This window comes from Epinephelus moara, chromosome 5 (genome assembly GCF_006386435.1).
Source record: "Epinephelus moara isolate mb chromosome 5, YSFRI_EMoa_1.0, whole genome shotgun sequence".
Lineage (NCBI taxonomy): Eukaryota > Metazoa > Chordata > Actinopteri > Perciformes > Serranidae > Epinephelus > Epinephelus moara.
Genome location: NC_065510.1, coordinates 18,160,675 through 18,173,023, shown reverse-complemented (window position 1 = coordinate 18,173,023; position 12,349 = coordinate 18,160,675). Strand labels below are relative to the sequence as shown.

The 12,349-nt window shown below is 40.5% G+C and overlaps 1 protein-coding gene across 1 annotated transcript; it reads right to left on the bottom strand.

Annotated features, from left to right (window-relative positions):
* Positions 1 to 469: 469 nt before the first annotated feature.
* Positions 470 to 10,381, bottom strand: LOC126389984 (leucine-rich repeat LGI family member 2-like). The gene is made up of 8 exons (XM_050044031.1): positions 10,142 to 10,381; positions 9,885 to 9,956; positions 9,615 to 9,686; positions 9,207 to 9,278; positions 8,993 to 9,064; positions 7,407 to 7,576; positions 5,237 to 5,401; positions 470 to 3,683 (listed from the first exon to the last, which is right to left on the bottom strand). Exons 1-8 carry the CDS (start codon positions 10,315 to 10,317, stop codon positions 2,848 to 2,850), a joined length of 1,635 nt encoding a protein of 544 aa, XP_049899988.1. The 5' UTR covers positions 10,318 to 10,381; the 3' UTR covers positions 470 to 2,847.
* Positions 10,382 to 12,349: the final 1,968 nt, after the last annotated feature.

Here is a 12,349-nt window from a genome sequence, read left to right as displayed (position 1 = left end):
ATATATGAAACAGGGGGTATAGGGGTCATCTCCCAGAAAATTCTGAGCACCAAACACTTAACGTCCTGCATGCTGGGGAATGTTTATGCACCAATGTGTGTCTTTTCTGTATCAATTTCTGGCGTGAATGTCTTAAATTTTGTCAAAAGTCAGTTTTTATTATGGGAGACAATGCACGTTCTAAACATTGAGGGGGTTTTGTCCCCTGCGCCCTCCTGAAATCTACACCTATGCATATCCTTGTTCTCTTGAATAAACCATATGATTGCATTATTTGTCCTCTGTTGCTGAAAGAAAATGCTGTCTCAGACGTCACATGCTGACGGCACTATCAATTTCAAACATGCTGCCTGAGGCACTTTGTCTCTGCTTCATGGACGCATTTCGCAGCCTTTGCATCTGACAGGAATGGAGGGAGGACAGAGTGAAACACAGAAGAATACGATACATGTGGTTAAATGTTCTTTAATGCATTTCCACAAACTCATTCTTATGCAGGACATGAGGACAGACAGAAGGGCAATAATGTTTTCTGCTTTCAACGCAAACAAAAACATATTGCTTATGCTCGTTAGCATTTTGTAACATTAAGATGTTTGACCACGGGGTAATTTACACATCATGCTACTGTTACGTATGTGAAAAATGTTTATATTCCAAGCCATAATTAAATCTGTACAATACATGGAAAATAACAAAAGATCAGTATCTTAAAGAAAAGAGCACATATCTGTGTCTTAAGACCATGTAAGTGTCATTTTAAGTCACATAGCAGCACACACTTAACCTTGTGATTGTAATTCAGAGCAACACTCAGTATTATACACTTTGCATAGGAATCAGGAGTAAATTATATTTAGTTCTGACACTAATCAGGCACTCTGTTAATACAGTAGCTTGTTATAAATGCTGTGTAATTAGGCTGAAGCTCATAATACTAAGCTAATACATTCAGCTGTATTTCAGGGACAAACATCTTGAAGAAAACTTCTGTTTCATGCACATTTAAATCACATTAAGGAAGATGTAACAGTTTCTGGGACGACATGACTTCAACATTTTTACTGACTGCTCAGAAGGCAAGGTTCCAGCTGTCTCAAACAAATCAATTCATCCACAGAGTTTAGAGTGGACATTTTGTAGGGGTGGACAAATACCAAAATATCAATGTTACAGATATTAAGTTTTCGTTTTGAAGATCGATTCCAGCATCAATAGGATTGATACCAAAATAAGGATCAGTTTCCCTCTTCTATGTTATACCCAGTATTTAAGGAGCCAAACTGTCTCTGTAAACAATACCCTGTTGTTGTAAATACATCTAATACATGTATTTCTTGCCTCTCTACTGCTGTTGTCAAGCTGTGTGCATTAAAAAGACAAGCATAAATAACATATGCATCGTGCACACTCAGCGCACAACCTGACTAGTTTAATTCAACACATAACTGCAGTGATGACTGAACGAAAGAGGAAACTGGAATTACCGCCTCACGGTTCTATGCCTCCGCGGTCAGTCAAGTTGCAGCTTACATGCACAAGTTCCCGAGTTATGACGGCCATAAAAGTATTTTCGCAAAACATTATGATGTGACAGTGAATTTGACCTTTGGGATGTATAATCATTTTATCCTGTTAGACAATTGTGTAAAGTTTTGACATAATTAGTAAATGAATTCTTGAGTTGTGGCCAAAAAAATAGATTTTAAGGTCACAGGGACCTTGACCTTTGATCACCAAAATCCAATCAGACCATCCTTGAGTCCAAGTGGACATTTGTGCCAAATTTGGGGAAAATCCCTCAAAGCTTTCTTGAGATATTGCGTTCATGAGAACAAGATGAACGCAAGGTCACAGTGAATTTAACCTTTGACCACCAAAATCCAATCAATTAATCCTTGATTTCAAGGGGACATTTGGGTGTTCTTTAGATATCTTCACGTGAGTGGGACAGACAAACGGTCGGATGGACTGACAGCCTGAAAACATAATGTCTCCGGCCACAGCTATCACTGCCATGGAGGCATAAAAACCACAAGAAAGAGAACTTGGAGCTGCAACAGAAAAGAAGGGAGGAGGGAAATGCCTCAGCATCCAGACACCTGGCACAAAGACAGAGATGCTCAGGAAATATATCTCCAGGTATGCTGTCGTCAAATTAACATTTTAGTCAAATTGGATCTTTAGTTAATGTTACATTTTCAAACTGTAACTGGTCGTCTTTAGTTGTTATTTTCGCAGACTGATTATTCACCTCATAAATCATGACACACTGTCCTCTCTTACATTAAAGTACATAAGCTGATTTTAACAGTAAAAAGTATTGGCGCTGGTATCAATATCAGCTATTCTGTCCCTGTATTACTTGTTTTCAGATTGAAACTAAATTTTGTGGTATCGCCCACCCCTAACATTTTGCTTGCAGCGGTGGATCCCATCTCATGGATTGGCCAGGCTATATGGTAGCAATGGCCGAGATGGACCCCCCATGGCTTGGTCCTTGCTTGTTTTACAGAATCACAATAAAAACCATCACCTCTTACAATAATATCTAGTATGCCATAAAATTATCTTCATGCTGTTTTCATTTCAATGTTAACCATTTTTAAAATATTTCTGTCAGCCTTCAGTTTGACAGTAACGACTTGGGACCAATCAAACCTCCATATTTGCTGTAAATGCATATGAGCTGCAGAAACTTGCCTAAGATGTTTGTCTCAAACCAAGAAAGATATATCTAGTTGCATAAGGACGATATGCAGAATTTGAGTCTCTTTTGTAGCATAAACACAAATACTGATCTAAGTGACCAGCTCCTACTGTGATTAGTCATAGTTTTGCGAGGCATTATAAGCTTAAATCTACAATGATATTCTCAAAAACCATCGATTTGCCCTTGAAGCTGGAGGAGAAGATGAAATTCCTGCGGTCAGTGGTCATTACAGTAAAGGTCCGGGGCGACTGCACATAAATGTCCTTGAACTTGTGGAATGTTTTGGTCTCGGTATCCCAGAGGTAGATCTGTGTGAAAGAATAATCGCTGCCAAGAGCAAGGTAATGCCTGTCTGTGAAGGTGAAAGGCTGGAGGATCATCGCTCCCCGAGAAGGCAGAGCCTGCACCTCAGTGAACTGCTTATTGGCCCACTTGAGGACTTTAGAGTCACCGATGTAGCAAGTCATGGCCAGATACAACTCATTCTCCACCCGGAAAGCCTTGACTGCCACCACGTCGTCGACATTTGGGATTTCACTGTGAAATATGAACTTCAGGGTGCTCTTGTTCCACAGGTAGATGACAGGCGGCTGAGACCGACTGGTCAAGATGAGGTAAGACTTCCCCTCAGACTCGACATACTCAGCATCTGTATCACGAAACCACTCATGGAGAAACTGGTAGGAGAAGAAACCTGTTTCATTGCGGTCCGGTTGGTCGGTCCACTTGTACAGTGTCGACAAACCCGCCTTGGAGCTGTCCACAATTACAAAGTACCACTCTCCATCCATTCGGAAGACTTCAATATCATTTGGCTTCGAGATGTTGAAGACCTCAATAGTTTGAAACTTTGTAAACTTGTTTTGTCTATCGTCAAACTTGTAAATATGGGAGCCTCCAAAGAGCTGGGTAACAATTATCAAGACATGGCTGTCGATCAGAACTGACCTGCACCCAACAACAGACTTCCCTGTGAAGATAAAGAAGTTAGAGGTGACACAACAACGAAAATGACAATAATTCAATTAAAGACTTATCCAAAGGCCCAGACACACCAAAATTACATCTAAGAACTAGTGACGACAAAGGCTGACGTTTGCCTGTGTCACGGCCAATAAGCTGCACTTGAACACACCAAAAAGACGACAACTAGCACATATGTTTTGTGCCTGCATGAGAGGAAATAACTCTCCATACCAGCAGGTGGCGGTAGTCTGTATTCGTCATTCAAAAGGGAAACCGTAAGACTGAATTCAAGGCGCTAGTTAGCCAGTTAATATATTAACAACACAACCTGATGTTGAAAGAACAAAAGATATCTACTGTGCTCTAGTGAACAATAACAAAATTACAAGTCGTTTCTGCTGAAGAGCTCAATGCACAAAAAAAAAAAACTTACCTCATATAACAAGTTTGTTTTAATGTCACTTCCTCTTTACTTTGTTTGCTTTCCTAACTTCCATTTCTCTTCTCATCACTAGGCTGACCTGCCAGTCAGAGTGATTTAATTCACCGACAGGCGCCACTGGTTTTGACGCCAATTAACATGCTAAATCAACCAAAAACAACCTTCAAGAACTGACTAGTGCCAACCAAGCGGCAACCCCTGGGGCTGATAAAATGGAGTCAACAGTGAAGTGCCATAAACTGTAGTTCTTTAAATGGACACTTGAGGTTGGCCAGTCATTTCCCATAGACCCCCATGTTAAAATGCCCAAATTCACAGGGCGGTGGTGGCTTAGTGGGTAGAGCAGGCACCCCATGTACAAGGCTGTTACCGCAGCAGCCCGGGTTCAAATCCAGCCTGTGGCTCTTTGCTTCATGCCATCCCCTCTCTCTCTCTCCCCCTCCCACACCTGGCTGTCCTATCCATTAAAGGCAAAATGCCCAACTTCACAGCAGATATAAACATGTTTACAGCCTGGTGCCAAAAAGAATGGTTTTGAGCTCCATAGCTATTTTCTAATTTTTAAGCCTGAAAGTTACGAATGACTAAAGACAGGTTGTCTGCCAATCGTGTCCTTAGCTTTTCAGTCAGATCCACCCCTCGCTCCCCCACGCTACCAGCTTCTAGCCCAAATATGGCCACTTCTGGCTCCAAAAAAACAAGAAGACGACGGCCAAGGTGCCAAACTATAGGCTTCGAAACAGGAGTCCAAAAACCAATGCATGATGTCATGGTACATCCATTATTTTTACAGTCTATTGTGCCAACAGTGAGGGAAACACCACAAAAACTAGGGCGACAGACACTCACAAATGGCCCAAACCTGACCAACAGACTACAGTCAGCTTGGTGTGTCAGTGCCATTTAAAAGATAGGGTGACATTATTAATAATATCTGACCAAAACCAACAATGTGTCAGTCTGTCTCCCAAGAAAAGAAGGCCATGAATATGCATGATCATGGGATCAATTCATCATTGGTTTTGTTTTTTTCATGAAATTTTCTGACTGTAAGAAAAATACAGAATATTATCATATTAATCCTGAAAGGAAAAAGATTTTGAGTTTTGTCAAACCTGTTATATTGTCAAATTTCCTGAAGTTCATTTCAATGTGATCCCACTCCATGATCACACAGCTGTTGGAGTTGGGGGCAGCCATCGCCACGTAGATGTCCTCTTTGAAAAAGAAAATGTCCGCTGACATGGACTGAATGGGAATGGACTGATGACGCACAAAATCTGTGAGAAGTGGACAGAAACAGAAACGACCAGTCTGCTGACGAAGTGATGGAGTCGACATTTAAAACCTCACTGCTTCACATTTTTTATGCTGTGAAAAGCTTCTGAATGACACTGTGTAGAATCATGGCTATCATATTCTGGATTTAATATTTTGCAATATTTAATACAGCGTACTTTCTATCATTCTTGTGTTTTTATAGTATCCTAAATGATGTGACTATTGTGAAAATAACATTTTTTCTTATTCTAAGGGAAAGAGAAGACTGAGAGACTCAAAGAAGAGACTAAAGGCCTGACTGTGATTGTTGTTGCAAAGAACCATTCGTAGCTGCAAGCACAAGGACCTACTTGCTTAATTCAGCACATCACACGGGTATTAAAAACAAACATAACAGTAAGTTATGCTACCATATGGCCAACTAAAGCAGGGCACAGTATGCTTTGCTGGAGTGGTGTACTATATTCTGTAGTTTATCGTCATACATAAGACACGGATAGGTCAAATAGCAAAACAGCCTATAAACACACAAATGTATGAGCTTCAGGCTGCTGACAAGGGATCAAGCCCTCACCCACAATGTTTCAAGTTACCCATCACATACAGATGAGCACAATAATTTTCTTGGCACAATCAGAACATCAAATGCAGGGGTCATGTTTCAACAAACTAGCACTCATCAATAATGGTCTAAGTTTACCCATAATCCATGATTATAAGAATAAAAAAAATTAGAAGCGGATGGCAAAATTATCATATTGTCAATATTTTAGAGGCCTGCCGAAAATTTGTTTTCAGGAGAGGTCATGTCTCACTAAGAGAGGTCAAGCTCCCCCTGGGTGTTTCTCAAAGTCAAGGAAGGATCCTTAAAAGGCTGAACTTCAAGGAGGCTATATCATCCAATCCCATCGAAGGACTGTTTAAATATCAAGGATCCTTCAAAGTCTACCGAGGAGAGAGTCCTTCCTTCAGAGAATTTTAAAGGATGCATGTATATCCTCAGCGTGCATAAAGTATCCACAGTTCTTTGCACATGATTTGCTGGTGGAGCTTGACAGGATTTGTATTAATATCTACAGGAGTTTTTATCATACAAGCATGAAAAAGTATTGGTAGGATTCTTATAATTTACACTTTCAAATGTGTCCACTGCCAAATAACATGTTTTTTAGGTGATTTTGAAAAGTTTTTAAATTAATCTGTCACAGCAGAGATGGAGCGCGTGTTTTTTTAAGTATAATCCAGAGATATGCTCTTCCTAAAATTCATGTGACTCTGAAAATACTGCTTACATGTGCTCCAATTGTACAACAACATTAGAGAGTGTCAGAACTATCACAGTATCGTGAAACCCCCTTGATCTCCAGAGGGTTAATGACACACATCTGGGTGCACTCGCTAGCCTCTTCCAATGTGTGTTCACTGAATGCTACGAAGGGGTCTTATCTCTGTATCAAGGAAGGATCCTTGACTTTGAGAAGCACCATCTGCCTCCCCTGCAGTTTGCACCAAGCGTGCAGATTGAGGGGTGTGGCTCTTCCAAAAATGCTTTTGGCTTTAATTACAGCGCCATGTGTGGCCAATTAGCTAACTAGCACTTGTTTGCATGTTCATACTAAACTAAGATGGTGAACATGGTATAAACATTATGCCTGCTAGATATCAACATGTGAGCATGTGTCAGCGTGGGCATGTTTACATGCTGACATTAGCATTTAGCTCAAAGATTTACTTAAGCACAGTGTGCCTGAGTGCAGCCTCACAAAGCGGCTGGCATAGCTATAGATGTTTGCGCCTGCATGTACATACATACGTGTGAGTGCTTTAAGAGACACACATGTTTCCAGGCCTGCAGTCTGCTTGTTTGTTTTTGAGTGCATGGTAGTGTCCTGTTGAATTATTGAACAGTTTTATTGATCTCTTTCTTTCTTTTTTTAACATGGCATCTGTAGCTGTGCCTGTGCCTGTTCACAACTGCCTTTGATAGTGTACTCTTCGTTTTACCTGTGGAGATGCACTCGCCCGGTGGAATAGGAAGGTCGTTGAGCCGCTTGCCCTTCATGTCACTGGGGCCTGCGCAGAAGACATCTGATACTGTGGCGTTTGTGTTTTTCAGCCACATCATCAGCCACTTGTTCTCACAGATGCACTGGAAAGAGTTGCCTCGGAGATCCCTAATGTACAACATGACAAAATCAGACACATTTACTGAACACAATAACACATGTAATGTATCTTATATTGATAGGAGGAAAAAAAGAGAAATGTTTTAGATGCCACAAAGACTCAAAACAGTGCAGTCAGCCTAAATCTATAGAGAGTTTCTATAGCCTTTGTGACAAACCAAAGTAAAATTCAAACTTATACTATTTAATGATGGACAAAATAATAATCCTACATGCTGCAGGATTTTGCTCGAATTTGAACGTTAAATAAGAACAAACAGTATAGTGTGACTTAACAATTAAAGGTCCAGTGTGTAGGATTTAGGGGCATCTATTAGCAGAAATAGATATAATATAATAAGTATGTTTTCTTCAGTGTATAATCACCTGAAAATAAGAATCATTGTGTTTTTGTTACATTAGAATAAGCCGTTTATATATACATATGGAGTGCATCCGCGTCCTGACTGCCACGTTGCACCGCCATGTTTCTACAGTAGCCCAGAATGGACAAACCAAACACTGTTTCTAGATGTTATAATAAGGCCATTCACGTTTTCACATCAGCTACCATAATTAGCAGCCCCTCCATGACAACCAGCATCGAAGAAACCCTAATTTGTAATGTGGAACTGTTTTTGTCAGTTTAAATTTCCAAATCCATTTGTTTTGGAGAGTAAGAGACCTCTGCGGATTATTTGGCTCCTGGAGAAAAACCTCCTGAACAGCTGGATCAGTAAAAAAGGTGAGCACACATTAGCAGGTCCTGGGCAGTGTCAGTGTCGAAGAAACACTGATATGTAATGTGAAACTGCTGTATTCAGTTTTTATTTTCACCTTAATTACGGTCCATTTGTTTTGGAGAGGAAGAGATCTCAGCGGATAATTCAGCTCACCGTTTAAACCTTGTTAACAATGAACACTAATGGAATTCTGACTAGAAGTTCGTGCTTGACGCATGGGATAAATTTCAGCTGGTTGCAGTTGGCAATCCTCACCACTAGATGCCACAAAATCCTACTTACTGTTCCTTGAAGTATTGCAGAATCTCTTAACCAACACTGGGTGATTGTTTGATGCATACATAAATAATTTCAGCTGCAGTTTATGTTACAAAAAGGTTTTTCTTACAATCGTTCACCGACAGCCACTTATGCATCATTGTAAGAACAATAATGTTATTAAAAAATGATAATAAACTGACAATTTTAGCTGTAAATAGAAGTCACCATCAAACTATGATGCACTACAGAGGAGGAGGAATACAGAAACTTAACATTTGTGCTGTTCTTGTGGGGTTTAATGCAGCCAAACACAAAACGAAGCCTGAGTCAGCTTCACTTAGGAACGCAGTATGGAATAAGACAACACACACACACACACACACACACACACACACTGCTGACACCACAAGTGCTTACTCACAGTTCCAGCAACGAATCCAAGTCGAAAAAGAGATCTCTTGGCAGAAACCTCATCTTGTTATTGGCAAGCGATCTAAACCAGAGACACGACGAGACCAGAGAAATGACATCACATCATTGTCACTCCTGAGCCTGTCTGACTTTTAACATCAATCCTTGTCTGTAATAATAAAGTGTTGGTGCTGCAGATCGTGTTTGGATGGCAGCAGACTTACAGATGAGTCAAATCTCGCAGACCACGGAAGGCATTTTTGGTGATCGTTTCGATCTTGTTCCCTTCAATGAATCTGTTCAATGAGATAAACATGAGTAAAAGAAATACAGCAGTGCATATTATCATCGTGTCAGATAGGTTTTTTATATGAATAAATGGTGTAACTATTCATACAGGAGAGGTAATGTACAGGGTTTTGGAGATTGAGATGGGTGGATTGAGGGGTGTGGCTGGAGAAGGAGAAATAATCTGCAGTTGTATTTACAGCATGATGTCATACAGCCTTTCAACATCATTATTAATTATCTACTGTTATGCATTTAATTGTGAATATACTTAATTGATAAAGGAAATCACAAAACAACAAACAAACATGAGGAACGCAGTAACTCTGTCGACAAATACTCACAAATATTCTAGATGTGGGAGGCCGGAGAAAGCATCATCTTTGATTGTTGTCAAAGAATTTGCATTTAGAAGTCTGCAAAGGAAAAACACTGAGTAAACTGAAAATTAAAACTTCCCTCATTGGCACTTCAACTCCAAGTTTACCATGAGAGACAGAAAGAAAAGTTTGCATTACTGATAATCCATCTACTTTTTTGTTTGTGTGTCTGAAATGTCAATTTTTAATCAGCAATCAATCAGTGACAGTTTCACATGACAAAAGTGCACTTACAGCAGCTGTAGAGAGGGCATCAGTGAAAACATCCCCTCTGTGATTTCAGAAATAGATCCATTTACCATGCTCCTGTTGGAAGAAAACAAAAGTCTTACTCGGGCTGGGGCATTTTAACACCCTGTACCAGACACACCAAGAGCCAACTCTGCAGGGAAGCGCCCAGCAGCAAGCAAATTGTCTCCTTGAACGCAACACTGATTGCTTTCCTCTTGACTAGCTATATAGATAATCCACAAATACGATGTGTTACTCACAGTGAGTTGATCTCACTCGGTATAGTCCGGGGGATCTGTGAGGTACCGACGCAGATGATGGTCTCCTTGGTGCAGGTGCATCCTGAAGGGCATTTGAAATTCCTCTTAGATTCAGCCGCTCCATAAATACACAGAAGCGCCAAACCGGCCAGTAGCCACTGCTGTGTGGATGTCATGTTGCTTCTTGAGCATTAATAATAGTAAATGAGGTCGTGGTCGGTGCTGGCAGCAGCTTTTACCCGCCTGGGCGACATCAGAATGCAGCACAAGTGGAAAGCCCTGACACAGGCTGATACGGCTGCAGCTGCGTCCCGGAAGGCTGCTTCGAGTATCGGGCAAGGGGGGAAAAACAAAAGCGTCGAGTTGTCAGTAATCACAATGGTAATTTGTTGAGAAGAAAGACGCTTAAGATTAGAGTGAATGTGTATTTAGTTAGGGACTGTTCTTTATTTATCAGAGGAGGGGGGTGACTTTGTTTTCTTGTTTTATTTTGACCCTCCCTGAAGCTGCAAATATTTTTCCTTGAGCCTCCTTCCACCAAAAAAATAGTTATTAGTTTTTGAAAACTTAACCTTTGATGTTTAAAACTTAAAAATTAAAGTTAAAGATGAAATCCTGAAGTTGAAAAAAGCTGTTTTTTTTTTTTTTGTTTGTTTTTTTTAAACGGTTTATTTTGGCAAATTTTTAAATGAGATGAAAAATAAAGCGATTTTAATAAAACTGACCTTTCGCTAAGTTCCGCCCCAGGACACAGACTGGCCAATCATAATGTAGCATTAGGCGGCTCAGACCAGGGTCTGACAACAACACAGCTGTGCTCCATTGACTCTAATGCAATCGTTTAAGATTTCCTTCATTTTCAGGCATGTTTTGTGAATTTGGAGCTAAATGTTGTGCCTGGGGAACGTCGTGTATTAATGATACTCGTTACCTGGAGAGGTTGGAAAAAGATATACGTTTCCTCCCTGTTCCAAAACCAAAATCAAACCCTGCAAAGTGTAGGGTTAGCTAGCTAGCTACTGAAGATATAGCCTACTGAATGTATACACATGCTGCTTTTGCTTTTTAATGATTATAACAGTGAAACAAAGACCGACCCTGCTGTACAGGAACCAGTGAAGGGAAGCAGGGAAACTTTGCTGATATTCAACCAGCTGTGTGTCATCACAGTGTGTGCAGATGAACGTTGGTTGACTTCCCCTGGAGATCCCTGCCCGTCTGGTGGCAGTGGCACAGGGGACAAAGCCAAACACTGTTCATCTGCACACACTGTGATGCCACACAGCTGGTTCAATATCAGCAAAGTCTCCCTTTATATTCATTGTCTTGTGTGGCGATCAGCAGTGATGTGGTGGTTCACTTTTACACTGTGATCTGTAGCCTATAGTTCGGCTTTAGCTTCTAACTATCTTTGTCTTTTTAACCTGGTGTTGCTGCTGAGTCAGTTTGACATCCTGGATATATCCTTCAAACACAGACTGTAGACCCCTCTGTCTGCTTCTCTCTGCAATCACTGTTTCATTATTCCAAAAATATGATAATATTTCTTCAGGGAGTGCAGTTAGTTACAGTGTGGGCTCCATGCTTACTCTGACAGCTTGTCGGACCATCACAAAGGGGCGGGGCAGAGAACCAACTCAGCAGTATATCTGACAGTGCTGTACGCAGGAAGGAATGTTTAAAGTGCTAGTCAGGGTGGAGAATCAATACAAAATGGCACTAAAGCACAAAAATGCTCGGTGGTTATTTCCGCATCACAGAGAGCATTATTATTAAACACATATTTAAAATGTGCATGCACTTGCAGACTCAATCACGTGACACACTCAGCATACCAGAGCACTTTGACTTCGTTAGTACCATAAAGAGAGTGCATTAACAAGTAATGCTGTCTGTAGGCCATAAATTATATCATTATTACTCTCTCTAATGCATATACACAAATAATCCTCCCAACTGCCAAATATTCTCCTCTAATCAATGTTCGGTTTGATTGAGATAGATGTTACTGATGAATGTCTAAGTTAAGAGCTCTGCACTGTGAACACAGACACACACACACAGTGGTGGCGTGGTGGTCTATGTGTGTGCTGTTACATGATTACACCACTAGAGGGAAGCTGCTGATAACCAAAAACTTAAACATATGTTAAATGTTCTCTTAGTTACTTTCTATTGGGAAGATATCTTTCTATGCATATATAACCT

Bases quoted from the DNA above. Each gene is read 5' to 3' on its own strand.
- LOC126389984 (XM_050044031.1), bottom strand. From the start codon at position 10,317: ATGACATCCACACAGCAGTGGCTACTGGCCGGTTTGGCGCTTCTGTGT. The intron at 9,687-9,884 runs GTAAGTGCACTT...TTTCCTTTGCAG, and splicing joins ATGCCCTCTCTACAGCTGCT to ACTTCTAAATGCAAATTCTT. The intron at 3,684-5,236 runs GTTTGACAAAAC...TTATCTTCACAG, and splicing joins GAAATTTGACAATATAACAG to GGAAGTCTGTTGTTGGGTGC.